This window comes from Lampetra fluviatilis, chromosome 30, assembly GCF_964198595.1.
Source record: "Lampetra fluviatilis chromosome 30, kcLamFluv1.1, whole genome shotgun sequence".
NCBI classification, from domain to species: Eukaryota; Metazoa; Chordata; class Hyperoartia; order Petromyzontiformes; family Petromyzontidae; genus Lampetra; species Lampetra fluviatilis.
In genome coordinates, this window is record NC_136304.1 from 9,137,687 (window position 1) to 9,163,982 (window position 26,296).

At 51.3% G+C, this 26,296-nt stretch overlaps 1 protein-coding gene across 1 annotated transcript in view; it reads left to right on the top strand.

Moving 5' to 3' along the window:
- Nucleotides 1-854: 854 nt before the first annotated feature.
- The window catches only part of AREL1 (apoptosis resistant E3 ubiquitin protein ligase 1), a 43,798-nt gene continuing 18,356 nt past the window's right edge, over nucleotides 855-26,296 (top strand). Inside the window, exons 1-11 of the mRNA XM_078870555.1 lie at nucleotides 855-1,086; nucleotides 14,760-14,965; nucleotides 15,932-16,164; nucleotides 17,670-18,042; nucleotides 19,281-19,444; nucleotides 20,495-20,684; nucleotides 21,001-21,284; nucleotides 21,683-21,760; nucleotides 22,756-22,897; nucleotides 24,341-24,462; nucleotides 25,979-26,054. Coding sequence (XP_078726681.1) covers nucleotides 1,070-1,086; nucleotides 14,760-14,965; nucleotides 15,932-16,164; nucleotides 17,670-18,042; nucleotides 19,281-19,444; nucleotides 20,495-20,684; nucleotides 21,001-21,284; nucleotides 21,683-21,760; nucleotides 22,756-22,897; nucleotides 24,341-24,462; nucleotides 25,979-26,054 — 1,885 coding nt within the window. The 5' untranslated portion in view covers nucleotides 855-1,069. The remainder of the gene's footprint in view (nucleotides 1,087-14,759; nucleotides 14,966-15,931; nucleotides 16,165-17,669; nucleotides 18,043-19,280; nucleotides 19,445-20,494; nucleotides 20,685-21,000; nucleotides 21,285-21,682; nucleotides 21,761-22,755; nucleotides 22,898-24,340; nucleotides 24,463-25,978; nucleotides 26,055-26,296) is intronic.

Sequence of the window (26,296 nt, forward strand, 5' to 3'; positions counted from 1 at the left end):
TTAACCCTCCACTTCCGGCTACTGCACTTCCGGCTACAGCGGAAAGGGGGTGGGGCACAGGTCACGTGGGGCGCGGGAGTTTACCGCCACCGATTCTGGAAGACGTCTTCCGGAAGACGAATTCCCGTTCGTTTGGTCTCATTCCTAACTCAGAAGATAGCTTCCGGAAGACGAATTCTCGTTCAGTTGGTCTCATTCCTAACTCAGAAGATAGCTTCCGGAAGACGAATTCTCGTTCAGTTGGTCTCATTCCTACTACAATACAACTTCCGGAAGACAAATTATTGTTCAGTTGATCGTATTCCTAACTCAGAAGATTACTTCTGGAAGACAAATTCTTGTTCAGTTGGTTGTATTCCTAATTCAGAAGATTACTTCCGGCAGATTAATTATTGTTCAGTTCTTCACATTCCTAACTCAGAAGTTGCCTTCCGGAAGAGGAATTGCTGTGGAGTTCGTCACGTGATGTCAATAACCGATTTACCTTCGACCCGCGCGGGCGTGTCCCTCAATGACCAATCACGCGAGAGCCCGTTGCCGACGCGCGACGCTACTGACCAATCAGAGGCACCCCATGTGCGCCCCCCCCCCTCCACCACTCCCCCCCACCACCACCACCTCCACCCACCACGACCCCCTCCCTGCACCTCTACCCCCACTACGACCCCCCCCACCACCCCCTCCAACACGACCCCCTCCACCACCACCTCCACCACCCCCTCACCTCCACCCCCCACCACCACTCCCCCACCACCCCCCCACCACCCCCACCCCCACCACCCACCACCCCCACCCCGCCCCCCACCACCCCCCACCACCCCTCCACCACCCCCACCACCCCCTACCACCCCACCACCACCACGGGAGGAGTGGCCGCAGCGCCCGGGGTCCCGCGTTTCCTCGAGTCTCACGCCGCGCAGCCCTCGCCCCGGCTGCTGTGGCCCTGTCAACGCGTGCCATGTGGTAGTAGCAGCAGTGATAGCAGCAGTAGTAGCAGTGATAGCAGCAGCAGCAGTGGTACCCCGTGCGATGTCCAGCAGCTCGTGTCTCGTGGCGAGGCTGTAGGGGCATGCGATTGCATTGGAGGTGAGCCCAGTTCCACGTTGACGTGCACACACGCACCCACGTGCACACGCATCCACGTGCACGCGCACCCACGTGCACACGCGCACCCTCACGCGCTCCCACGTGCACACACGCACCCACGTGCACACACGCACCCACGTGCACACACGCACCCACGTGCACACACGCACCCACGTGCACACACGCACCCACGTGCACACACGCACCCACGTGCACACACGCACCCACGTGCACACACGCACCCACGTGCACACACGCACCCACGTGCACACACGCACCCACGTGCACACACGCACCCACGTGCACACACGCACCCACGTGCACACACGCACCCACGTGCACACACGCACCCACGTGCACACACGCACCCACGTGCACACACGCACCCACGTGCACACACGCACCCACGTGCACACACGCACCCACGTGCACACACGCACCCACGTGCACACACGCACCCACGTGCACACACGCACCCACGTGCACACACGCACCCACGTGCACACACGCACCCACGTGCACACACGCACCCACGTGCACACACGCACCCACGTGCACACACGCACCCACGTGCACACACGCACCTGCAATGCGGTGGCTGCTCTCGGCAGCAATGGGAGATGGCCAGTGAAAGGCTGACGATGTTGTTGTTGTTGTTTGACGTGGGGGGTGGTGGTGGTGTGGAGGGGCATCTCTCTGCTGTCATTCACGACCGCCACTGCTTTCAATGAACGCTCCCGGGATGAATCGTGCCCAGCGTCTGTGCGACGGCTATTCCGTATCAGAGAGTGGGTCACTCCTTGTCTTTGTGAGAGTACATTCGTCTCGGTTCACCCATGACACACACACAGACATGTGATCTGGCCTGACAGCGAGCCCTTGACGTCTCACGTGGCCTCAAAGTAACGCGGATCATTCAGAACGTCAAAGTTCTCAAAAGTCGCGCGTCTTCAAGCCAGAAACTAAGGGCACCTAGCCTGGCACGGGCACTCTGGGGACGTCGCTTAGTGGCGAATGTCACTTGGTAACGTTGTCGAATGTTTGTTCGTTAAGCTTTGTTCGCATCGTAAGTAGCCAACCGTGCCAATCGGAGGTGTAGTGGGTGTAAGGATAACAAACTAAACATAAAAAGTGTTTTGTGTGTGTTTACTTGAATGTGACTTACGTCTCTATGTGTATGTTGTATGTGTATGTATGTTGTATGTGTATGTTGTATGTGTGTGTATATTGTATGTGTATGTATGTTGTATGTGTGTGTATGTTGTATGTGTATGTATGTTGTATGTGTGTGTATGTTGTATGTGTGTGTATGTTGTATGTGTGTGTATGTTGTATGTGTATGTTGTATGTGTATGTTGTATGTGTGTGTATGTTGTATGTGTGTGTATGTTGTATGTGTGTGTATGTTGTATGTGTATGTATGTTGTATGTGTATGTTGTATGTGTATGTTGTATGTGTGTGTATGTTGTATGTGCATGTTGTATCTGAGATTGAAGTCTTTCTCGCAAGTCGCCGGGCAAATTTGGTCATGGGGTTAGCGAAGCGATGACATTCAGAGAGTCGGTCATTGTGGTCATGGACGTGGTCGGGCCGACATTCAAACAGGCAGATAGCCAGGGAAATTGGTAGGGTGGCTAAATAGACTGATGGCTTTAATCTAAGTGGTCTTGTGGTTGTTGTTGTTGTTTGACTTGCATGCCACTGGGATTTTTGCACAGTGCGTTGGTGTACGGTGCTTTTTTCTGAAAGATTTTGCAGTTTTTTCCTGGAATTTTCTGTTTGCACATAGTCACTTTAAGATGTTTTCTTGTTCACGTTTTTGTTTTTTGTTTGTTGAGGTTACACCCGATTCAAGAGCCGAATGGCTCACAGGGCTATACCAAATAAATTCAACTGAAAAATGAAAAATAGTTCAGCTGGATAGGCAAGTCGGGAAAGTGCTTGGTTGTAAATCCGGCAGTCACTCGGTGAACCAGAAATACAACCAGCTCGTCAACCAGATAGTCACCCACTGAGGGCATAGGCCACTTACCTCGTCACCCACCCAAGTGGGCAGGTAGTCACCCACTTGGGTGCTGCTGCTGGTCCCTCGGAGTTCAAGGTTCAAGTGAGTGCATCGTCCTCGCTAGGGGACGTTAAACTCCATATGTGTGTGTGTAGGTCAATGTGTGTGTGAGTCGATATGTGTGTGTGAGTCTATGTGTGTGTGTGAGTCGATTTAACTCCATCAAAAAAGTAACCTGCAGCGCCACACCTATTACCATCATTAGAGGAAAAAACGGTGATCCAATCTCCGACCCCCAGGAACAGGTTTGCAGATTTGCTGAGCATTTCTGTGAGGTCCTGGGGGAGGGAAAATCTCTCAGCCAGGAAAACATCATGGCACAAAGTGGGGATAACCCTGCTGAGGCTGCGGTGCCTCAAATATTGGAAGAGGTCACCCCCTGTGAGTGGCTGGCTGAGGTACCGGCTGTTGAGGAAGTACTGAGGGCGATCCGGAGTCTGAGACCAGGGAAGGCACCGGGCAGAGATGATCTCCCAGGCGAAATGCTGAGGGAGGGTGGCGTTTGTGCACAGACTGCCCTATATGACATCATAACAACAGTCTGGACCACTGGACGGGTTCCGCAGGACTGGAAGGATGCCCTGGTGGTCCCCCTCTTTAAGAAGGGGGACCGTACCGACTGTAACAACTACAGGGGCATCTCACTCCTCAGTGTGCCGGGTAAGGTCCTGGCAAGGATTATTCAACATCGCCTTGCTAGGCATGCTGAGGAGAGGCTTGCGGAGCCCCAATGTGGTTTCAGGAAAGGGCGGTCCTGCACAGATGCCATATTTTCTGTCCGTCTGCTACAGCAGAGGTGTAGGGAATTCCAAAAAGACCTACATCTCTGCTTTATTGACCTGGTCAAGGCCTATGATACCATCAGTAGGACTGGGCTCTGGGTTGTTCTTCGTGCTTTCGGAGTCCCTGACCCTCTGCTCACGATCATTAAGGACCTTCATGATGGTGAGCGGGCCCGGGTAAAACTACGTGGCCGGGAGTCGGAGCCTTTCCCTGTACACCTTGGGGTGCGACAGGGATGTCCTCTGGCTCCCACATTATTTAACATCTATTTCGACTGCATAGTTCGTGAAGCCTTCAATAGCTGTACCGGGGGAATTACCATTTGGTACAGATACAATGGGAGGCTGATCGACGCCCGGGTGCGATCAAGGGATGGCTCCCTATTGGTCAACCACGTTATGTATGCCGATGATTTGGTAATAGCTGCTCATTCAGAAGAGGAGTTGGAGACGCTGCTGCTGAGACTGGAGCGTGCCACTAAGAGGTGGGGCCTTACCATCAGCCCCACCAAAACTAAGCACCTGCCTGGGTATTTTGTACCATCGGGCACTCCGCCCCCACAACTCCCAATCGGTGATGGGGCAGTTGTGGAGAGAGTAGAGAGTTTCCCATACCTGGGCAGTGTGCTCATGACCGGCTCCAGTTTATCAGCAGAGGTCTCACTCCGAATCAGTCGAGCGGCAATATCTTTTCATCGGTTGCGTAACGCTGTGTGGAAGCTACCTGGTCTGTCGCTCCGCACGAAGCTTCAGGTCTTCTCGGCCACGGTCATTCCCTCCCTTCTCTATGCTTGCGAAACGTGGACCCCCCTAGTGGAGCATCTTCGCCGGTTGGAAACATTTAGGCTGGCCTGCCTACGATCCATCCTGGGTTTAACCAGGCTGGATTGTGTGAGGAGCTCACAAGTCCTTGAAAGATCTGGGCAAAGTCCCATCAGTGAGCTCCTCCGGCAGGCAAGGCTGCGTTGGCTGGGTCATGTAGCCCGCATGCCCAGCCACCGCATGCCTAAACAGCTTTTGTTCGGCCGGATCGAGGGGGCTAAACGGGCGCGGCACGGGCTAGAGAAGAGATGGAGTGATGTGGTACAGGAGGACGTGGAGCTGAGTGGACTTGCCGATGACTGGTACCAGCGGTGTCAAGATCGGCCTCAGTGGAGGAGGCTCGTGAAGGACGCTACTGGGCAGTTGGAGGCAGTCGCCCTCCAACAACAACGGAGGGCGGAGGAGCGACGCTCACAACAACGAGCGGAGCGCCGGGTGGCTAAAGCACAGCAAGTTGGCACAGTAGGGGGCACAGGTGGTGCATCAGCCAGTCATCTCGGTCATCTCGGTCAGTCGACCCGTGGCACCTGGGTCTGCCCCGTGACCTCCTGCCAGCGGGCGTTCGACACTTCACGTGGCCTCAAGGTGCACATGGCCTGGCACAAGCGTCGTGGTGACGTCACCGCCACTTAGTGGCGAATGGCGGTTGTTGTGTGTGTGCGTGTAAGCCGATGTGTTTCTATGTGTGTAAGTCGGTGTGTGTGTGTAAGTCAGTGTGTGTGTGAGTCGATTTGTGTGTCACTACATGTGTGTGTGTGTCTAAAGTCGATGTCTGTGTGTGTGAGTCCATGTGTGTGTGTGTGCGTGTAAGTCCATGTGTTTCTATGTGTGTGGGTCGATGTCTGTGTGTAAGTCGGTGTGTGTGTGTCTGTCTCTTTCGCCCGGGTAACGCCGGGTACTTACCGCTAGTACATTATAACACGCATCGAGTCACGTTGGCAAGAGTCAATGTGTCCACACGTACACCAGTGAAGGTTCATCCAGGCTCATAGAGCGAGCTGATCAAGGCAGGTAAACATGAGAAGCCTCACACACTTCTTGTCTTAACCCCTACACCCCCTAATCTCACGCAATCCCCTCGTCTCACTCCTACACTCACACTCCAAGCCTCACACATTCATAAGTCTCACTCCTGCGTTCCTAGCCTCACACACTTTGTTAGTCTCACTCCTTCCCATACACTCATTGTCTCTCACTGACACACACACACCCCTAGTGTTTCATTGACACACACACTCCATGCTCACGCACCCCTAGTGTTTCACTGACACACACACACTCTCAGTCTCACACTGACACACACCCCTAGTCTCACTGACACACACACTCTCAGTCTCACACTGACACACACCCCTAGTCTTTCATTGACACACACACTCCCAGTCTCACACTGACACACACTCCTAGTCTCACACTGAGACATACACACACACTCCCAGTCTCACTGACACACACACTCTCAGTCTCACACTGACACACACCCCTAGTCTCACTGACACATACACACCCCTAGTCTTTCATTGACACACACACTCCCAGTCTCACACTTACACACACAGTCTCACACTGACACACACACACACACACTCCCAGTCTCACACTGACACACACCCCTAGTCTCACTGACACATACACACCCCTAGTCTTTCATTGACACACACACTCCCAGTCTCACACTTACACACACAGTCTCACACTGACACATACACACACACACACAGTCTCACACTTACATACACAGTCTCACACTGACACATACACACACACTCCCAGTCTCACACTGACACACACCCCTAGTCTCACACTGACACATACACACCCCTAGTCTTTCATTGACACACACACTCCCAGTCTCACACTTACACACACAGTCTCACACTGACACATACACACACACACACAGTCTCACACTTACACACACAGTCTCACACTGACACATACACACACACTCCCAGTCTCACACTGACACACACCCCTAGTCTCACACTGACACATACACACCCCTAGTCTTTCATTGACACACACACTCACAGTCTCACACTGACACACACACAGTCTCACACTGACACACTCACTCACAGTCTCACACTGACACACACACTCACAGTCTCACACTGACACACACACTCACTCCTGCACACTCTACCCCCCCCCGGCCCTCCTTGCGTCCTGCCCTTTCCGCTTTCACTTCTGCTCCGGGAGTTTTGCGGTGCGTGCCTCCTCCTCCTCTCTCGCCAGCACCCTTCCTCCTCCTCGTGCCCGTGCTGGCCACCCTGACAGTCTTCCCGTCCGCATCTGGTCCACCACCTCTGGTCCACCACCTCTGGTCCACTCTCTCTGTGAGTTCACTCATCACCGCCGCTCCGTCTCTCCCCGGTGAACGTCACCCTCTGCTGAATGATGGCGAGAGTTTGCCCGAAAAGCAGCAACATCCTCACGATTAAAAAACAAAAACTCGCTCGATTCGCACAATGTTTGACCACTGCGTTCATGTACAGCACGTTGTTGTATTGCACTTCTATGGCACCCGCTCTGCTCCCCCACCGCCGTCTATCCTTCGCTGCCTTTCACCTGTCCCGGCACTCACCAGCGTGGTGAAGTATGGTCAAGTGACATCGGTTACCGCGACACGGCGTGGGGAGGAGGTTGGGGGTCCCCCTCATCCCTGCAGTGGCTTTCACAGCTGAGGCCGATGCCCACCACTTTGTCTGAAACCGCATACAATGTGTAAGTTGCATGGTTGCTTAAATGTAGTTTGCAGCCAGTGTGCATTTGCCCCCCCTAACCCACACATCCGATTAGCAGGGTTGCGTACGCACGGTGTAAATCAAGTTCGACGTACGTGTACATGCCGGTGTTTTGCTCGGTGGTTGTTCATTGTATTGATTCCAAACTTGGCTGTGGATTTTCCTTTGAGCTGTGTAAAGCGAATGGGCAAATCCTCTTAGTGAATTGCGGCAGTAATTTGTTGGATCGGCGGAGGAAACGTAAATGTTTAAAGCTGTTGTTGCTATGCGCTGCTTCGAATGTCCACGGGTGACTTGCCTCTGCTGCCGAAAAGTCCAGAATAATTGATTGGTGTGAAGAATATCAGTAACATTGTGAATAAGCGGACAATACGTCTCGTTCATATCTCAAGGTATGACTAAAACATCGTTTTTACACACATCTCATCAGTCACACGGCCTTACAGTCCCAGCAGGCAGTGTTGCTGATGGGATGTGTTAAAACACTATTGCATGTGGAAGGACTGCTATGTTAATGAGTGAGTGTTGTCTGCAGTGACACGCTTGGGATTACACTGGGAGACAGAAATAGGAAGACGTGAATGAGAGAACGTGTACCCCATTCATTGACAATCCAAACTGTGAAGACGTTCATGGGATTGGGCCATATCCATCTTTGCTGCAACGTCTATGCTCCCCACCGTTAACACCCCGGGCTGGCTTCGTGGTGACATGTGGTCAAGTAGCTCTCAGAACCTGTATGGTGCCAGGAGAATCCGATGAAACTCAATGAAGTTGAAACCAGCTCATAAAGTCCTCCTTATAAACTCAACGTGCGGTAATGTCAGAGTATTGTACTCCTCCATTTCTGTGACCTGGAGTCAATGGAGAAATATGTCACACTCACAAAACATTGTTTCCAGGAAATGTTTATGGCAAGCAAACAATGTCACCCGTGGGATGACCGCAGTTGACTTCCCACAAAGTGGGGCTCATCTCACGTCACCCTGCGGGGATGATACTGATGGTCAAACCCCAACAGACCAGTATTTGAACCCTTCATTTTCAGATGCAGGTGCCCTAACTTTGTCTTTCGGTTGACTGGCTGCTACTTGACGTGTGTGAATCTTCGGGATTGTATGACATTGTTTGCTGGATCATGCCCCCTGAGTGCCAGAGTGCAGAGTACATTGTAGGGGTTTACTCCTAATTAATCATTCACGGGATGCAGTGCTTCTCTAGCCATATGTTTTTCCTTGGACAGATGTAACTGCGGCGAGCTCGTTTTGGGTTTAAACTGGCCCGGAGAGCATACTTGGCGTTAAAGCTGTGGTCGGCAGCGTTCGCGGATGTGTTGTTGATGTTTCACGTGAGTGGGGCTGTGGTGATGATGGTGTTTTCTTTCGTATGTCCAATGGAGAGTAACTGGAGGCACATCATTTCTAAAGCAGGAAGTTGCAAGCAAAACATTCCGAATTGCGAGTCCAAGAATCCAGGCTGCGTGTTGACTCATTCATCATCATCATCGTCATCAATATTGCGTTGATAAAATGGGTTTCACTCTCTGTGAAAAGTCTTTCCAATGCAAGACTGGCTTCTGCCATAGAAACGTGGAATTGTCACCACAGATTTAGGGACACTGACGTGTGTGTTGTCTTTTAGAAAACAAATGGTTCTTTGCAAAATATTGCTTTCGAATACCCATAGGCTCTTGTTTTATTTTTATGTCTTACAACAGGCTTAGCCGCCTCTCTCACACACCACTACATTTGACACCTCGATTTTTTAAAAAAGATTTTCCACGGAATATACTCTTAGTTCTTTCGGTAAAGTCACGTATTTTTTTTTATAAATTTTAATTAAATTTTTTACCTACGTGACTTTACCGAAAGAACTAAGAGTATGAATCCTTGCATTCACGAAAGCTTCAAATCTAGAAGTTCCACGAAATGTCAGTTGTATGCGCTTACAACCATTCACTCTCATAACTGCGTTAAGTGTTGAACCCTGACGCACCGCATTCTTGTACCCAGCTGACATCATCATCAACGCGATTTACTTGCAAACCCGGTTTTAGCACAGGCGACCCAGACCAGTGTTGGAAAACGCAGAATCTTAGTTGTGCAGACTCAGTGCTCTGACACAGCCATTATGAGGCGTATCCACCTCACACAAATTCCGTAAATGAATAAATCAATAGTTTAACTTACGTGTAAATGAATACATTATTTTTTGGTATCTACGTGAGGGCTATGGCTACGAGTCTCCGTGTTTGCGAAGAAAGGTGTAGCTGCATTTTCTCAGCGACCTCAGTCAACGATGGGCTGTTCTTGAACACCCCGTGCCCTTTCATCGCTGACCTGATGTCACCGTGCCTGCGGGGTGGGCTTGCTCGCAACCCGCGCCCTCATCACGAATGTCAGCATCGTTACGATTATTGTAAAAGTTCGGCTTTAATATAGTGATGAGTCGCCTGGCATTAATGTCAACGTCTGCCTGCTCGCTCACACGAGCATGCGGCCGGCACTGTGTCGGAGGCCTTTGTTCATACAGTGCGTGACACTTAATACCTCAGCGCAGTGGATCTCGACCTGTGTGGTGTGCCGTGGCAAGTCCCAGGTGTGCTGCGCTATTATCAGAATTATAGGGAAGGAAAGAACCTCAAGCTCCCCCCTGACCTCCTGACCTCCCCTCTTCATTGGTCGCGGTGCAGTACAGCAGCAGACGGGGCCATCAGCCCACACCCCCAGCCCTCTCAACTCCCTTGGTCGTGCATGCGCAGGTGGGCAAACAGACACGACGTGGAGACACGCGGAGACACGAAAACGCTGACACACACCGAGACACGGAGGCATATACAGATATACGGAGACGCACACTCACACAGTTGGGCAAATTCTTGACGCGGAATTTGCCAGTGCCACTTGATTTCATGGTTTCTCGGCGAGATTCGTCTAAGCAAGGTATCGTGAATTCTCTCTCGTCTACAACGCATTCCCACTCGCACACCTGGGCCCACGGTGATGTTTTGGTTCGGCGTGCCGCGAAGATCAGGCAAGCTCGACAGTGTGAGCGGTGCCGTGGAATGCAAGAGGCTGAGAAGCACTGCCTTCATGTGCAATGACGAGTTCTGTAGAACAGCGAGGCTGTCGACAGCGACACCGCCTCGTGACTGCTCTTCATGTTTTTGCGATGCGAGGTGTCATCGGAGCTCTAATTTCTCTGCGCCTGGTAGCCAAGCGCCCGTTACCTCTCCAACCGGACAGGTGGTCTCTGTCCCAGGCTGGCGGGGCATTCCCAGCGGCGGGCAGTGGTGTCCGAGGTGCGATCTTATCGCGGTTTACCGAGATCAGAGTCATCCACCCCAAGTCAATTGGGGTGAATCCCCCAATGGCTCGGTGCTGCCACTTTAAGCCCCGGGCGTGATTTGACCAAAGGGCCGCAATAAACCAAATGGGTTTCGTGTTACTTCGAGGAAACAGAAATTCACAAAAAAGATGTAGAGGTCAAGTCAAGTTTGTTTGTTTAACCAGGTGAGATCTCAACAGATCCGGATGGTCTTCTTTGCAAGAGTGACTTGTATTACCTAAAACATAGAAACCAAATCAGAGCAATGATTATATCCGTATAAAACACAACGTATAAATGCGCTTCAAAAGTGAGCGAGCGAATACCCTTGACCCATTTAGTAACGTATTGTGCAACAGGCACCACGACGCTGTCTATACTCGCATGCAGTGGCGTTGGTGGGCATAAGACCCACGTGGTTCTTGTGAAATGCAATCCTTTATTGGTTGGCCATTGAACGAAGACGATCACTGTATCGCCTTTCCTTCCGATATTACCTTATCACTCGAGCTTTGCACTTTTAAATCAAGATTGAAAACTAATTTATTTAGAGCTGATTTTTTTGTTTAGTTGGTTGTCCTTCCCCCGCACGCCCGATTAGCACGGTTATCTATATGTGGTGCGAAAGAAGTTCAACATACAGTGGTACCTTCGTATACGTCGTTTATTCGTTCCAGAAGGTCGGACTTATACCGAAAATGACGTAGATACCAAAGAATTTTTCCCATATGAAATAAAGGGAAAGGAAATAATCCGTTCCAGAGTATAAGAAATTATATTTTATATGGCATATTATACATTAATGGGGTTGTATAAAATAATTTAGACATTACTTATTATTAAAATGCATTCATAAATTAAAATAAATGCACAAATAATTTAAAATAAATGGAAATAAAAATAAAATGAAACATCACTTTTTCTTGCTGAGAGGAGTTGATAGCCTACGAGGAAGGTGGTGAGGAAGGGGAGGAGGAGGAGGTATTATTTTTTGGAAGGAGACTCCCCTTCCATTACAACTTCAGGAAGATGAAATTCTGGGGTTTTTTCTCTTTTCTGTCTCTTTTCTTGACTTGGACCTGGTTGAGGCTCACCAGGTTTGAGTTTTACTAAATACCTGTCCATTGAAGTTTGTTTTTGCCTTCTTCCAAGAATGTTCCTGAACTGTGACATTGTCTGGTCATTCCACACAATACTGTTACGGTATGTTAGAGCCATAACAGTATTGTGTACTGCACGCGGCGACTCATCCCGACCCATACAAGTTCTAGCAACTTCTTGGTTCTTTTGGTAAAGTCACGTAGAAAGGCAGTAATAAAATAATAAAAATAAAACATAATAAAATATTATTAAAAATAAAACAAAATAAAATATTATTATGTTTTATTTTTATTATTTTATTACTTCCCTTCTACGTGACTTTACCGAAAGAACCAAGAAGATGAATCCCTGCAGTCACGAAAGCTTTAAATCGAAAAAAAAGTTCTAACAAGCGCGTCGTATCCCAAGACATGTTTTTCTCGTCAAAACACAACGTGTACCAAATTCTACGTATTCCAAAGCGGTCGTATACCGAGGTATGACTGTACATATATAAGAACTCACGGTTGTTTAAGGTCATCACGGCCAATGCTGTTATTGTTCACAATCGCCTTCTTTGCTGCCATAGGTTTCCTGCTTGTGACCGATCCCGTAGTTGTTGCAAAGTTGACGTCTCGCCACCAGAGGCTTCTGTCACAGTTTCATCACTAGCATTGTTTGGCTTTACATCTTCCGCTTTGTTGGTGAACCTTGGATGTTAATTATGAAACAACTTGATGTGGGTTTTATTGCATTTTTGCAACAGACAACGGCAGTACATCGGTTAATATTTACTTGTGTAATTAAAAGCCTGCCAATTCACCTTTAAAATCACAGCTCATGGTTACAGGATGGTGTGCTGTCATTACAGAATTAGAATATTTATTTATACCAGAAGAATCCGATGAGCTATAAGCTCTTTTTCACAGATGTCCAGTCGGGGCGGGTCAGAAAGTTACAACAACAAACAATACAGAAACGTGATAGTGCAAACTCATACTCTTAGGTTTTTTCGGTAAAGTTACGTTTGTTTAACCAGCTGATAGTGCAAAGTACAGGAAAGGGAAGTTAATTCCCAAAAAGTATATATATAAATAAAATGCAACTATTTTCTTTTTTTTACCAAGTAAAGCCCACCGATCTAATAGCTTATTTTTCAGAAGCGACCTTGCCACAAATGATAGCGCAACGAAGTGGCTTATCACGTGGAAATTTATAGCAGCCAACAAATCAACATTCCCTTCCACATGCTGGGCTCTTCACGCTAACCTTCACTTGTACTGTTATTACTACCCTATCATCAGCTGCAATGTTTATCCTCAACCTAATTCAAACCTTAGCGCTAGTTCTGAGAGTAACACGGACCCCCTAACCTCCAGCATTTGAGGTAGGTCTTGGTGGATAACACAAAGATCGTGTGAAAAATACACGGACCGCTCGAATGAGTTGTGGCGCATCCATCTAGGCAGACGTCAATGTAAGTGCAGTGACACCACGGGATGCCACTGTGTAGTGCCGGTCCTCGGGAGGCACGGCGTGCAGTGTAACGACACCGCGGACTTCACAGCGGTGTGGGTGTAGTACATGCCTTAGAGGGGCTCGGTGAGCGCTGATTGATAGCGCTGGATGGCACCACGCTCGGCGTGCAGTGCCAGCCCTACAGGACAGGGTGCGGGTGTGCCGGCGGTAGGAATGAGGTTATTAGAGGCCATGGCACTCTGGTTGACCCGAGATGATACGTGGCCAGTTAAGTCTACAAAGGGGCCCAAGTGGGGGCTAGGGGTGGTCACGTGGTTAGCATCCAGATGCTTCCCGAGGATTCTGGAAGGTGTTCGTGGCCAAGGGCGGAGCAGGCCACGCCGCAGAGGATATAAGCCGGGTCCCCAGAGGGACCGGCGTTGTTCATCCTGAAGAAACCTTCGTCTACGTTCCACATTCTACCGAGTCTCCAACACGTGGACCTGGACCCCAGTTGTGGTCCCGGTCCGTAGTAGCTAGTGACGTTGTAATTAGTGTAGTTAGCCTGGTGGTCACCACCATAGGTTTTTATTCTGTTAAGGGGCAGTTACCTCGTGTGTTGGTATTAAATAAATGCGTTGCCTCCAAGAGTACGTCTGCGACTCAGTTGAACTCACTACATAAGTAATATTTGTTGAACTTCTTTCACGCCATACGTAGCCAACTGTGCTAATCGGAAGTACGGGGAGGAAGGACAACAAACAAAACGCAAAAATCAGATTGTGGTTAGTTTGACTGAGAGGAAGCAAAACTGCCGTATCGGGAAGCCGCAGTCGAGCAGACCACGCTGGCAACGCGCACGGATGTGAGGACAGCCGCGCATGAGCGAGCTGATCGAGCCGCGCGTGTCGCGGTGGCTGTGAGTGCGTGCGTGCGTTCGTCGATGCACAGAGGAGCTGTGAGCAAGGCAAAGAGTAAAAATGCCACCACGAAGACAACGTGTCAAGCCGGCCCATCTCCGACGTGGGTTTGAAGCTTCGTTCAGGAGAAAGTAATACTCTAAAGTCGCCGGGCGGCTAAAACGCAGAAAGTCGGCACAGTGGGGGAGCAAAGTGGTACTTCCAGTCATCTCAGTCAACCTCTCGCTCCTGTGTCTGTTTCGTGGCCAGCCAGTGAGACTTCGACCTTCACATGGCCTCAAAGTGCACCTAGCGTGGCACAAGGGCCGTGGTGATGTCGCCACCGCTCAGTGGCGATTCGCGGCGGTTTAGTTTGTTGTGCGTTCGTCGATGCACAGAGGAGCTGTGAGCAAGGCAAAGAGTAAAAATGCCACCACGTGTGTTTCTATCGATGTGAACGCGCACCCTCGCCACGTGTGTTTGTGTGCCCAGGTTGCGAGGGCTGCTGGCGCCACCGCCGCTGCTGAGCGCACTGCTGTCGCTACCCTTGGTGCCTCTGCGGGAGAGCGGTGAGCGGCGCCGGCGTGAGCGTCCGCCTGGGACGCCCGCCCGTCGTCGCGATAGCGGCCGAACTGCGAGCAGGTGGCAGCGGGCGCTGGAGTGGGTGCGCAGAGCCATGGGGGAGACGTGGGAGACCGGTGCGTGTGCAGGCTGCCACTATACCATAGTCCTCGTCATGACTATAGCTCTGACCAAGCCCATACGCATGGCACCAAGACTCATAACACCCATACTCATAGCACGAGCACTCAAACTTGCACTTATAGTCACCCTAATATCCCCATACTCAACTCTAATACTAGACCAGGTTTATAATACTAGCCTAACAGTACCCATAATTCTTATATCAGCATGAATTCTAGGCTAATTCATAATCCTAGCTAAATGCTTACCCATAACCCAAGCGCTAGGACTAACCCTAACCCCTAACACTAGCCTTAACACTTTAACCTCAACTATTAGACTTGTGTAGTGAGCAACTTCCGACACACGTCTAGTAGGAAGGCTTCTTATTTATTCAGCGCACACAGGGCGATAGACTTCGTAACGCAGCTACACCCAGGCTGTTCTAACACGCAGCCCCTCTCCGTCCCGCGCTACGCTGGCTGCTCGACGAGCGTAGCGGCGACGACGGAGCTGGTCTCGCTGAAGAACAGCCACGTGGTCGTAGACGAAGAGATGACGACGGCAGTGACGCAACCAGGACCCAGACCCCACACTAACAGCCCCGAAGCTCTGGTTCGGTGCTCCTTATATCCGCCTGGCGTGGCCAAGCTCCCCCTCTGGCCACGCCCCCTTTCTAGAACCTACTAGACCCTTCGGGATGGTTCCCAGGAGCTTCTCGACTGACTCCGCCCTTCACCTTTACCCCAGATACGCCCCTTCATAATAAGGCGTTATGTAATGCAGCTATACCCGTAATGACCCTTTCAGGCCGGCAGGTGTCACCCTGTCATCACACATGTAACGATTTAGGCTTCCCCCAACTCATGTTCACCCCAACTTTAATTCTTATTAACTCTAACGACAACCCTTCTGTACCCCCGCTCTCGCACCCCACCCCCTCGCCCGCCCCCCCCCTCTCCCACCGCGGGTTGGTGCAGGCATGGGGGTGTCGGTGGTGCTGGCAACGGTGGTGACAGCGATCGTGGCGTGGGAGCTCTTCCTGCGCCTCTCCTCGTTCCTACGGCGGCGCGATGAGGTGGACCTGGCGCCGCAGGCGCGCAGCCTCTACGACTACGTGCGGGGCAACTACGTGGAGCCGCGCAGCTGCCGCCTGCTCTGTGATTGGGACGACCCCCACCCCGTGGGCCACACCATGACTTTCAGTCTGCAGGTTGGGTGGCACGACTACCTCGCCCCAACCACGAGCGTAACCGTAGCCTCAACCCAGAAATTATTATTTGGTTCTTTCGGTTAAGTCACGTCTAAAGATAAAATAATAAATTAAATTAAATAATAGAATACGACGTTTCGATTGCAACACAAGCAATCATCATCAGGTATAATGAAATAGCGACATAATATCTAACCAGAAAACTATAGACAGACATATTAGCAGACAGATATCACAAGATACATACATAGCGAGAGCAACACAGGTGACAGAGAGGGGTGATCGTCTCTGTGGGGTGGCCTTAAATAGACAGAGGGGGGGCGGAGGCAGAGAGAGGGAGGGGGGTTAGAAAAAATTAGCATATCAATGAGTGGTCCAAAAGAAAACGTGGTGCTGCGAGTACGATGGCACAGCAAGCAAGCCTGAAAATCAGGAGAAAGACACACTAAAATTAAATAACCTAGTAAAATATCGAAATGTAATGTAATACAACACAGAGGGTCGGTCAACACACAATTAACGCATAGCCTGGTTGATTACGTATTTCAAAGATTGCTAAGTTAGAATTTAAGTGTGAACATTCTAAAGAGGACACAGGCAGAGAAAACAAGTCGCCAGAGAGAGAGAAAAAAGATAAGCTTAAAACTTCCCCGTAGAAGTTCTAAAATTAAGATTCAACCCAGAAACTTAACCCTGACTCTCAACCCTAAACTAAAATTTAACTTTTATTTTTATTTGACTAGGTGAGGCCCACTGAGCTATATGGCGCTTTGTTCAGAAGCGACGTGGCCACAAATGGTAGCTCAACTAAGTGGCTTATCATGTGGAAATTTATAGCAGCATAGTACTCTGAATGCATGTTTCTAAATGTGGAGGGAAAACTCGAGGACCCGGATAAAAATCCACGCAACCATGGGGAGAGAGACATGCAAACTCCAAATATACATGCATCAGGGTTGGGATCGAACCCACGACCTGTATACCAGGAAAGGTAATTAACATCTCGCCGCCGTGGCGAGATGACTCTAAGGCTCAGCCTAACGTTCATCTTCCAGGTGAGCAGCAGCCTAACCTGCACCGTCACCTCAACTCCTAACACTCGAGTGCAGAGACAAAGCTTCAACCCGAACCATAATTATAAACCTCACCTTAACCTTAGCCATAATGCTGAACGTAACCCTAAACCCTTAACCCTAAGACAATACCTTAACCCGGACTGTAACTTTAAACCTAACCCTAACCTGATCCCCAACCTTAATCCTAGCTCTAGCCAAACCCTAGTCATTACCATAAGATTCAACACTAATCCGTAACCCTCACTCAACCCTCAGTCTAACCACAACCCTCTTCCTCAGATAAAACCATAAAACACCACCATGACCCTATCCTTAATGCCTCTAACCTGGACGCTAAGCGCAACCCAAAACACAGAGCCTCATGTGCTGTTGATTTGATTTGAGGGTAACTCCGGCGTTACCCCCCCCCTTCTCTGTCACCTCCCACAGCTCTTCTACAAGAACGGGCAGCCGTGCCCACTGCACCAGGTGGCGATGCCCATCATGTCGGTGCGCCACTGCGACCTGGGCATGAACGTGCCGCTGGCGCAGGACGTGTCGGCCGCCTCTTTCTTCTCGGCCGCTCACGAAGCCGACACGGCATCCGAGGAGGTGGAGCGGGAGGGGGAGGGGGAGGAGGAGGGGGAGGAGACTGCAGCGGCGGCGCCGGCGGCGGCGGCGGAGTGTGAATCGCAGGAAGTGACGTTGGGCAACACGTTGAGGGCGGCGTTCACGGTGCGGAGGGCTGGGCGCTACCAGATCTCGGTGACAGTCGCAGGGCGGCACGTCGACGGGAGCCCCGCGTTGCGCTCATTCTCGCCGGGTACGTCACGCTTCTGCCACACGCGCGTCTCTCCGCGCGGCTCGCGGGTGGAGCGCAGCAAAGCCACGCTGCTGGGAAACGGGTGGCGGCTGCATTGCGGATCTCCCGAATCCAGAGCCTCTCTGATGGTCTTTTAGTTTCGTATAGATTTACCATTACCATGGCAGTGATCAGTCATGGTGGCGTGACAGGCCAGAGATGGGGCACCATGGTGTCGAGATGTTCACTACCTCGCCTGGTATACAGGGGGTTCGTGGGTTCGATCCCGACCCTGACGCCTGTATTTTTAGAGTTTACATGTTCTCCCCCGTGGGCATGTGGATTTTTCACCGGATCCTCCGGTTTTTTTCTCCATGTTTAGAAACATGCAGTTAGAGTATTTGACTGCGATATATTTCCATGTGATAAGTCACTTTGTTGAGTTATCATTTGTGGCCAGGTCACTTGAAAAAGAGCTGTAGAGCTCAGTGGGCCTTAGCTGGTAAAATATATTTTTGTTAAATAGTAATTGTGCATCGGATGAACACTGCAAGTCAGTTTTTGATCAGCTGGGGTAATGGGGGGAGGGGGGAGGGTGGTTGGTGGGGTGATCCCGATAAAACCACAACATGGGTAATGCAAACGTATAAATTATGGTTGAACAATGTGTTCATTGTTCATCTACGTCGTCTTTTATTTAGAGTAGTCAATTTACTTGCCGATGTTACGTGACCACTGAATCACGTGTACCTGTTTACAAGCCTTTTGGCACTTGACTGCTGGATAAACTAAACTAGTTATCAGGTAAAGCCAACCGAGTTGTTTTGCAGAGGCGACCTGGCAACACATGATAAGAGCTCATCGTAGTGGCTTTTCGCCATATGTTGAAATTTATAGTATCGGCGGTACAGCTCTCCGACGTGTTGCCGGGTTGTTCCGCGCGGCACGACATCGTTGTCACGTTCTGACCCGGCCCCTTCTGGACATCTGTGATAAAAGAGCTTTATAGCTCATCGGATTCCTCCAGTGTCAATAAATATTCAGATTCTGACTCCCGACGTTTCGCTCCATGCGCTGGGAGCTTCTTCCGGAATTCGATTCAAATTGCCGAAAAATCTGCCAGCTCGTGAAGTGAACTCAATTCCAGGAAGAAGCTGTCGAGACCTGGGGCAGTCAGGAGCTCCGCACGATAACCCACGCAGTGCGGTCACGGCTTGCGTCTCGTGCCTGTGTGTCCTCTCCCCCCCCCCATCCCGCAGGCCCCGTGGTGCCCTCCAAGACGCGTGTGCTGCACCACCTGTCCACGCTGGTGCTGCGCCAGGGCGAGCTGCACACGCTCACGGTGACGCCGCACGACGAGTTCGGGAACCGCACGGCGGTGGGGCTCCAAGAGGAGGACGCGTACAGCCTCTCCCTCACAGCGGTGGGGCGCACACGCACACACGCACACACTCACGCACGCGCTCGCGCACACACACACGCACACACACGCACGCACACACGCACGCACACACGCAGACAAAGGCCCCCCCGGATAGCCTTGAACAGACGTATGGGGCAAGTGCTGTGAGATAGTAGCGCCTAGGAAGGTGCTACTCTCGGCACATGAGGGGGGGTGGGTGGCCAGTACCACCCTTTGCCTCCCCAGTGCTGCTGATGTTTTTACACACCAAACCAGCTACTCATTTTAAACTGAGTTGACCTAGGGGAGGCCCAGGACTTGTTTAAACAATCATCGTTGGTGTTGGCCTTGAGCGGGAGACGTACTCGGTTCGCCGGGCTCGTAGCACGGTGCACTTACCGCTACGCTACCGCTTCTACATACACACAGACATACCTAGACACACATGTACAGGTCTGGGTACACACACATGTACACACACATGTACCTACATGTGTACACAACAAAGACAAAACAAAGATCCCCCGTATCACCTGAGCAGGCTTGGGGATAGTGCTGTTAGCGAGCACCTATGAAGACCGGAACGGTACATGAGGGGGTGGATTGGTCAGCACCACACACGACCGCCTTTTTCTCTCCATTAGCGATCTTTTTACGCACCACACCAGGTACTCATTTGAGGCTGAGTCAACCTAGGGGAGGCCCAGGAGCGGTTCAAATAATCGACACTGGTGTTGGCCATGAGCGAGAATCGAACTCAGGTCGCTGGGTTCATAGCGCAGCGCGCTAACCGCTGCACTGCCGCTCCCGATGAACACACACGCACATGAAAACACGCGTGTGTGTGTGTGTACGTCGCGAGCATCTGCCAGTACATTGCGTGTATATTGCCCACGCTTGTTTCGTGTTGTTGCGCGTAACACACGCGTCTTCACCTGCGTGTTGTCTGTGTGTATGTGTGCCCATGTTGTGTGTGCTTATGTGTGCGGCCTTCATAGGTGCTCGCTAACAGCACTTGCCCCAACAGTCTGTAAGAGGCTACACGGGGGGGTCTTTTTGTGTGTGGCACAGCTGGGCGCGGTGGAGAACGAGGTGTACCCGGGGGGTGTGTGCTACTCATATGAGTTGCATGCGGCACCTGCACTCTGCCAGCTGTCGCTGCGTGTTGAGGTGCAGCACGTGGGCTGCTTCCGCGCCCGCATCACACACCGCGGGGGCCAGCCGCTTGCCAACGGGGACTTCGACATCATCGTCCTCACCGGTGACGCCCGACCCCGGGCCTGGGCCTGACCCTCAGCCCAACCCCAAGCCCCACCACGAGCCGACTATGAGCCTCATCCCGAACCCGACCACCAGCCTGACCCCGGACTTCCAGCGGTTTTTGATGAGGAGCAACACGTAAAGCTCACCATAGCACTAACCCTGACCCATAAACCAACTCCTAGCCCTAACCCTGACCCATAAGCCCAATTCCTATTCATAACCCTGACACTAAAGCCTAACCCTGACCCTCGTCTGTCGCCATGACCATGCTCGGTTACACTTTACCTTCCGTTGTCCTGCTCACGTGACCACAGATGAGGAGGTGGCGCAAGTGGACAAGAACGTGCAGCGCACGGGCCTGTCTGTGTACCACGAGGCCTTCCTGCAGCAGGCGCCGAGCTACGCGCACGTCCACTGGGCCCTCCCAGACTGCGGGCCCCCCACGGGGCCCCCCGAGTCGCCCCCCGCCATGCCGGGACCCTCGGCTTCCGCGGCGGCGGCGGCCGCCACGTGGCCTCCCGCGTTGCCCACCTCCCCCACTGTGCTGGCCGACAAGATGAGGAAAGCCAAGAAGGTCTACTGCTACATCTCGCCCAAGGTGCGCGCGGGGTGGGAAAGGGAGAGGCTTGGAGCCAGGGCTGCCGTGATACGGTGATACTTGCAGTCAACGGTCGCGTGGGTTTTTCTCCGAGTCCTCCGGTTTTTCGCTCCACATTTAGAATCAACATCACGCGTTTGGAGTATTTGGCTGCTGTAAATTTCCACGTGATAAGCCACTTCGTTGAGCTATCATTTGTGGCCCGGTCGCTTCTAAAGAAGAGCTGTATAGCTCAGTGGGCCTTACCTTCTAAAATAAAACATAGTTTAGTTTACATTTCCAATATCGGATCCACCATGATCGCATTGGCCACGTTCCAAAGTTCCGCTGTGCTGCGATTATCGTTGCATCATTTTACTTTTGGAAGTTTTCTGAAACCCACGTCTTTGTGTCTTCAGCAACTCACCATCAAAGAGTACTACCTGCGGATCATTCCCTGGAGGCTGCTCACCTTCCGAGTGTGCCCGGGCACCAAGGTGAGTGAGTGCCTCTCGTGTGCCTGTATCGCGCCCAGACCAAGTGTGGCCCCACGGCTGCCAGGCAAAGCCCTCTGCTCTACTTCCATTGCCGTTCAGTGGAAATTCAGCGAAGAGAGTTTGAGTTCGTGAATGAATAAATATCAAGCAATCGCAGGACTCTCTTGCATAATGACCGATGACAGTAATGAATATTTTAGTTGAAATCTTCAGAGATGGTCATTGATGTTTGCAAACCCTCAGACGGTACACAGGAATATTTCTATTATTTTTTACCTACGTGACTTTACCGAAAAAACCTCAAAGTATGATTCCTTGCAGTCATGAAAGCTTCAAATCTAGAAGTACGCTTAAAACCTCAACCGAAGACTGAGTAAGTCAGAAAGGCACAACAGCTGTGACAGCGTACCCAAACGAAAACGGTCAGTCCTAACAAGACAAAGCCAACGGGACAAAACGTCATAGACAGAACAAGAGATGCGATGCAAATGAGACCATATGAAGAAGACACGAAATAATCAGTCCTTGAATCGGATCGTGACTTCAAGTTGTCACATGTGCATAATCCGTGTGTTGAACTTCTTTCGCACTGTACGTAGCCAATCGTGCTAGACGGAGGTGACAGTGCAACGAAGGGGGAAGTGGGGGATGAAATCATTACACATCCAGTTATTAACATCGTGGCCACCCGTTAATTCAGCAAATTAATATATTGGTGGAACACCAGTGCGCCGTATAAAAAAAGCAAATTTTACGCCATAATTGTTAATTATTATTTACTTTCCTGCGATTCGCAACTGGAACCCGGTCACAAAAATATTGCGGGGTGTGTCAAAATCACTTCTCGTGATGTAAAAGCAGTTGGAAGACGAATATCCGTAAAAATCGTGATTTTAGACCTTTTTTATGGGGGACTCTGGTGTGTTACGCTGCACCGGTGTACCGCAAAATACGTCCAAATGTTTTCTTTTGCTCCCCGCCCCCCCCCCCCCCAGTTCCACTACTATGGCCGTGACGCCGCCACGGGTCTGCCGACGCTGGTGATCGACGACGGCACCCAGCCGCCCGCCGAGCTGGTGCTGCGCGACCGTAACGTCCTCGCCGCCACCTTCACGCGCTTCCTGCTGCGCAGCATCGGTGATGACGCGTGCTCGCTCGCCCACGCCCACGCACGCCCACGCACGCCCACGCACGCCCACGCACGCCCACGCACGCCCACGCACCCCCACGCACGCCCACGCACGCACGCCCACGCCCACGCACCCCCACGCATGCCCACGCACCCCCACGCACGCCCACGCACGCACGCCCACGCACGCCCACGCACGCCCACGCACGTCCACGCTTAATATACTTGCGCACCTATAAACTTAAAAAAAAACTATTAAATATATTATTTTACCAGGTAAGGCCCAATGAGCTATTAGCCTCTTCTTCAGAAGCGACCTGGCCACTAATTATAGCTCAGCGAAGTGGCTCGTCATTTGGAAATTTAAAGCTGCCAAATACTCTAAAGCGTGATGTTGATTCTAAATGTGGGGGGGGGGGGGAAACTGGAGGAGCCGGAGAAAAATCCACGGGACCACGGTGAGGGAGACACTGCAAACTCCAAACATACAGGAGTAAGGGTTGGGATCCAACTCACGACCTCCTGTATACCAGATGAGGTAGCTAACATCTCACCACCGTGGCACCTATATGTGCGCGCGCGGAAATTCGTACACGACCACAATGGCCACCATTGACGACGAGGTTGCAGTGATGTCGCAACAGCACAAGCACCAGGCTAGGTGCACCTTGGGGCCACGTGATGTGTCAAAAGCCCCCTGACAGGAGATTACGGGACAGACCCAGGTATTGTGGGTTGACTGACTGAGATCATTCGGGATAACTTGCAGATGCGCACCACCTGTGCTTATACACACACTCATATGCAGTCACTCCTGTAAACACAACACTCATAAAATCACTGAGACTGACAAAGACAAAGCGCCACTGTATAGCCTTCACAATATGTTGGGGCAAGTGCTCTTAGCAGGCGCTCATGGAGGCCAGCACCGCAGATAGTGGGGTGGTGTATTGTGGTGTGCACCATGCCCAGCCACCTTTGTCTCCCCAGTGCTGAAAGGTCTCCACTGCACCACCGCTCCGCACGCTCACATTTTTCACTCAGACACAAAGACAAAGATCCTCCGTATAGCCTTAAAATACATTTGGGGCAAGAGCTGTTAGTGAGCACCTATGATGGCCGGTACGACACGCGAGGGAGTGGGTGACCAGCACCACGCCCGGCCGCCTTTGTCTCCCCAGTGGCGATGTTTTTGCACAGCACACCAGGTACTCATTTAAAGCTGAGTCGACCTAGGGGAGGCCCACAACTGGTTCAGCTACTCATCACTGATGTCCCATAAAGGGGGATTGAACTCGGGTCGCTGGGGTCAAAGCACAGTGAGCGCACTCGGACACGCACACTCACGCACCACACTCTCATCACGCACACTCACACTGTGGCCGTGCGAGTAACCGCGTCTGTGACCACGCACCGGCCTGTGTGTGTGTGGGGCTGTGTGTCGGGTTCAGGCGGCTCGGAGACGTGCCAGGACAAGATGGTCTTCTTCCAGCGGGAGCTGCGGAAACTCCACGCGAAGAAGCCTCGCAACAAAATCTCGCTGCGAGTCTCGCGGCAATGCCTGCTTGACAGCGTGCGTCACCCATGCCGCGCACTGGCGAGACGACGCCTCTGCGTTGGATCCTTCACGACATCGCACGCAGTCACCTCTCAGTTGTCCAGCGCGATGGAGGCCACGTGGCCTGTAGTCCAGCAGTGTGGAGGCAGCGAGGGTTGGTGGATCGCACAGATTGTTGGGTGTCAAGGTGCCATACTCTGGCTTGCCAGTGAAGTCAATGTGGACTACGTACTTTCTATCTGTATGGGATAGAGCGTTGCTGCCTCGCACGTGTGAGTTTCGTCTAGGTGCTCATCTTTCCTCCCACACGTAAGCAGTCATTAATTGGCCGATAACACCTTCATACATAGAGGACCGCAGAGCTGGGTGCTGGCTCACCGCCTGGCTGCTGCTGCTGCTGCCTCTCTCGTGCCTCTGGGTTGTCCTCTCCCTTCCATAGTGATCGAATATTGTGTGGTAGGTTACAAGGTGGAATTGTTATCAAACAAAAACTCTGATAATGCTAAATTTATGTATACCTGTCAACCCCTTATCAGTGCCTACATTATTACAGACTCTCTTATAAATCTCAACGTTCATCCTACAAAGTCCCATCATAAAGGAGAAACACAAGTAGACTATATATATATTTTGCCGATATTGAAACGGCTGTACGCCGTTTGGACTTGAAAACAAGAATACGGTGAACCGTATGAGTTGACAGGTATGTATATGTAAAGTAGGCGACATCACTGAAAACAACACGGGGAGTTATAGGACAACAGACTGTTTACGTTTAACTATGTGAATGAATGCACATACGATACCTTAAATACAAACACCTGCTCGTGTACACACACACGATGCCCCCCACATCGCCTTTAACAGACTGCTTGGGCAAGTGCTGTTAGCGAGCACTTATTAAGGCAGGCGCGGCGCACGAGGAGGTGGGTGGCCAGAACCATGCCAACTAAACTCTGTCTCACCAATGATAATATTTGCAGACCAGTTACTCATTTTAAGGCTGAGTTAACCTTGTGGTGCCTTGGACAGGTTCAAATACAATTTCCACTGTTAGCTGTGGGGGGGGCATCGAACTTAAGTCACCAGGATCATAGCACAGTGTGGAATACTACACTATTGTTGCTCACAGCAATAGATAAAAAGACAAATATCCCCCATATAGCCTTTACCACGCTGTTGGGGTAAGTGCTGTTAGTGAACAGCTATGAAGGCCAACACGGCACACAAGGGGGTGGGGTGGTCAACACCACGCCCCCTTTGTCTCCCCAGTGCTAAAGTTTTCACATCGCACCAGGTACTCATTTGAGGCAGAGTCGACCTAGAGGATGCCCAAGGCCACTTTAGGGAATCATCACTAGTGTTGGCCGTGAGCGGGAATCTAACTCGGTTCTGCGGGTTCGTAGTGCAGCGTGCTAAATGTAGCGCGGCTGCCCCCCACAGCAATAGATACACACACTCTAACCCACACATGCTGCTCATCTGATCTCCTTTCTTCCCATCCCCGTGTCTAACCCTGCTCCTCCCATAGTCTGTAAAAGCAGTACGCAACTTCTCCTCGAACGACTGGTTCAGAAGTTTCGAGGTCACCTTTGAGAACGAGGAGGGTGAGTGTTACCTGGTGTACATGTGGGTGGGCGAGGGTGTGGGGTGTCATCTGGTGTACACATGCGTGGGCGATCGCGTGGTGGGCTTGACCTGGTGTACATGTGCCTGGGCAATTGTTCGAGTGTGATCTTGTCGACATGTGCGTGGGCGATCGCGTGGTGGGCTTGACCTGGGAGAACCAAAAAGAAAAGTGTGGATTTTCAAATGTTAACATCTGATGTCGTACATGAATCCAGCACCA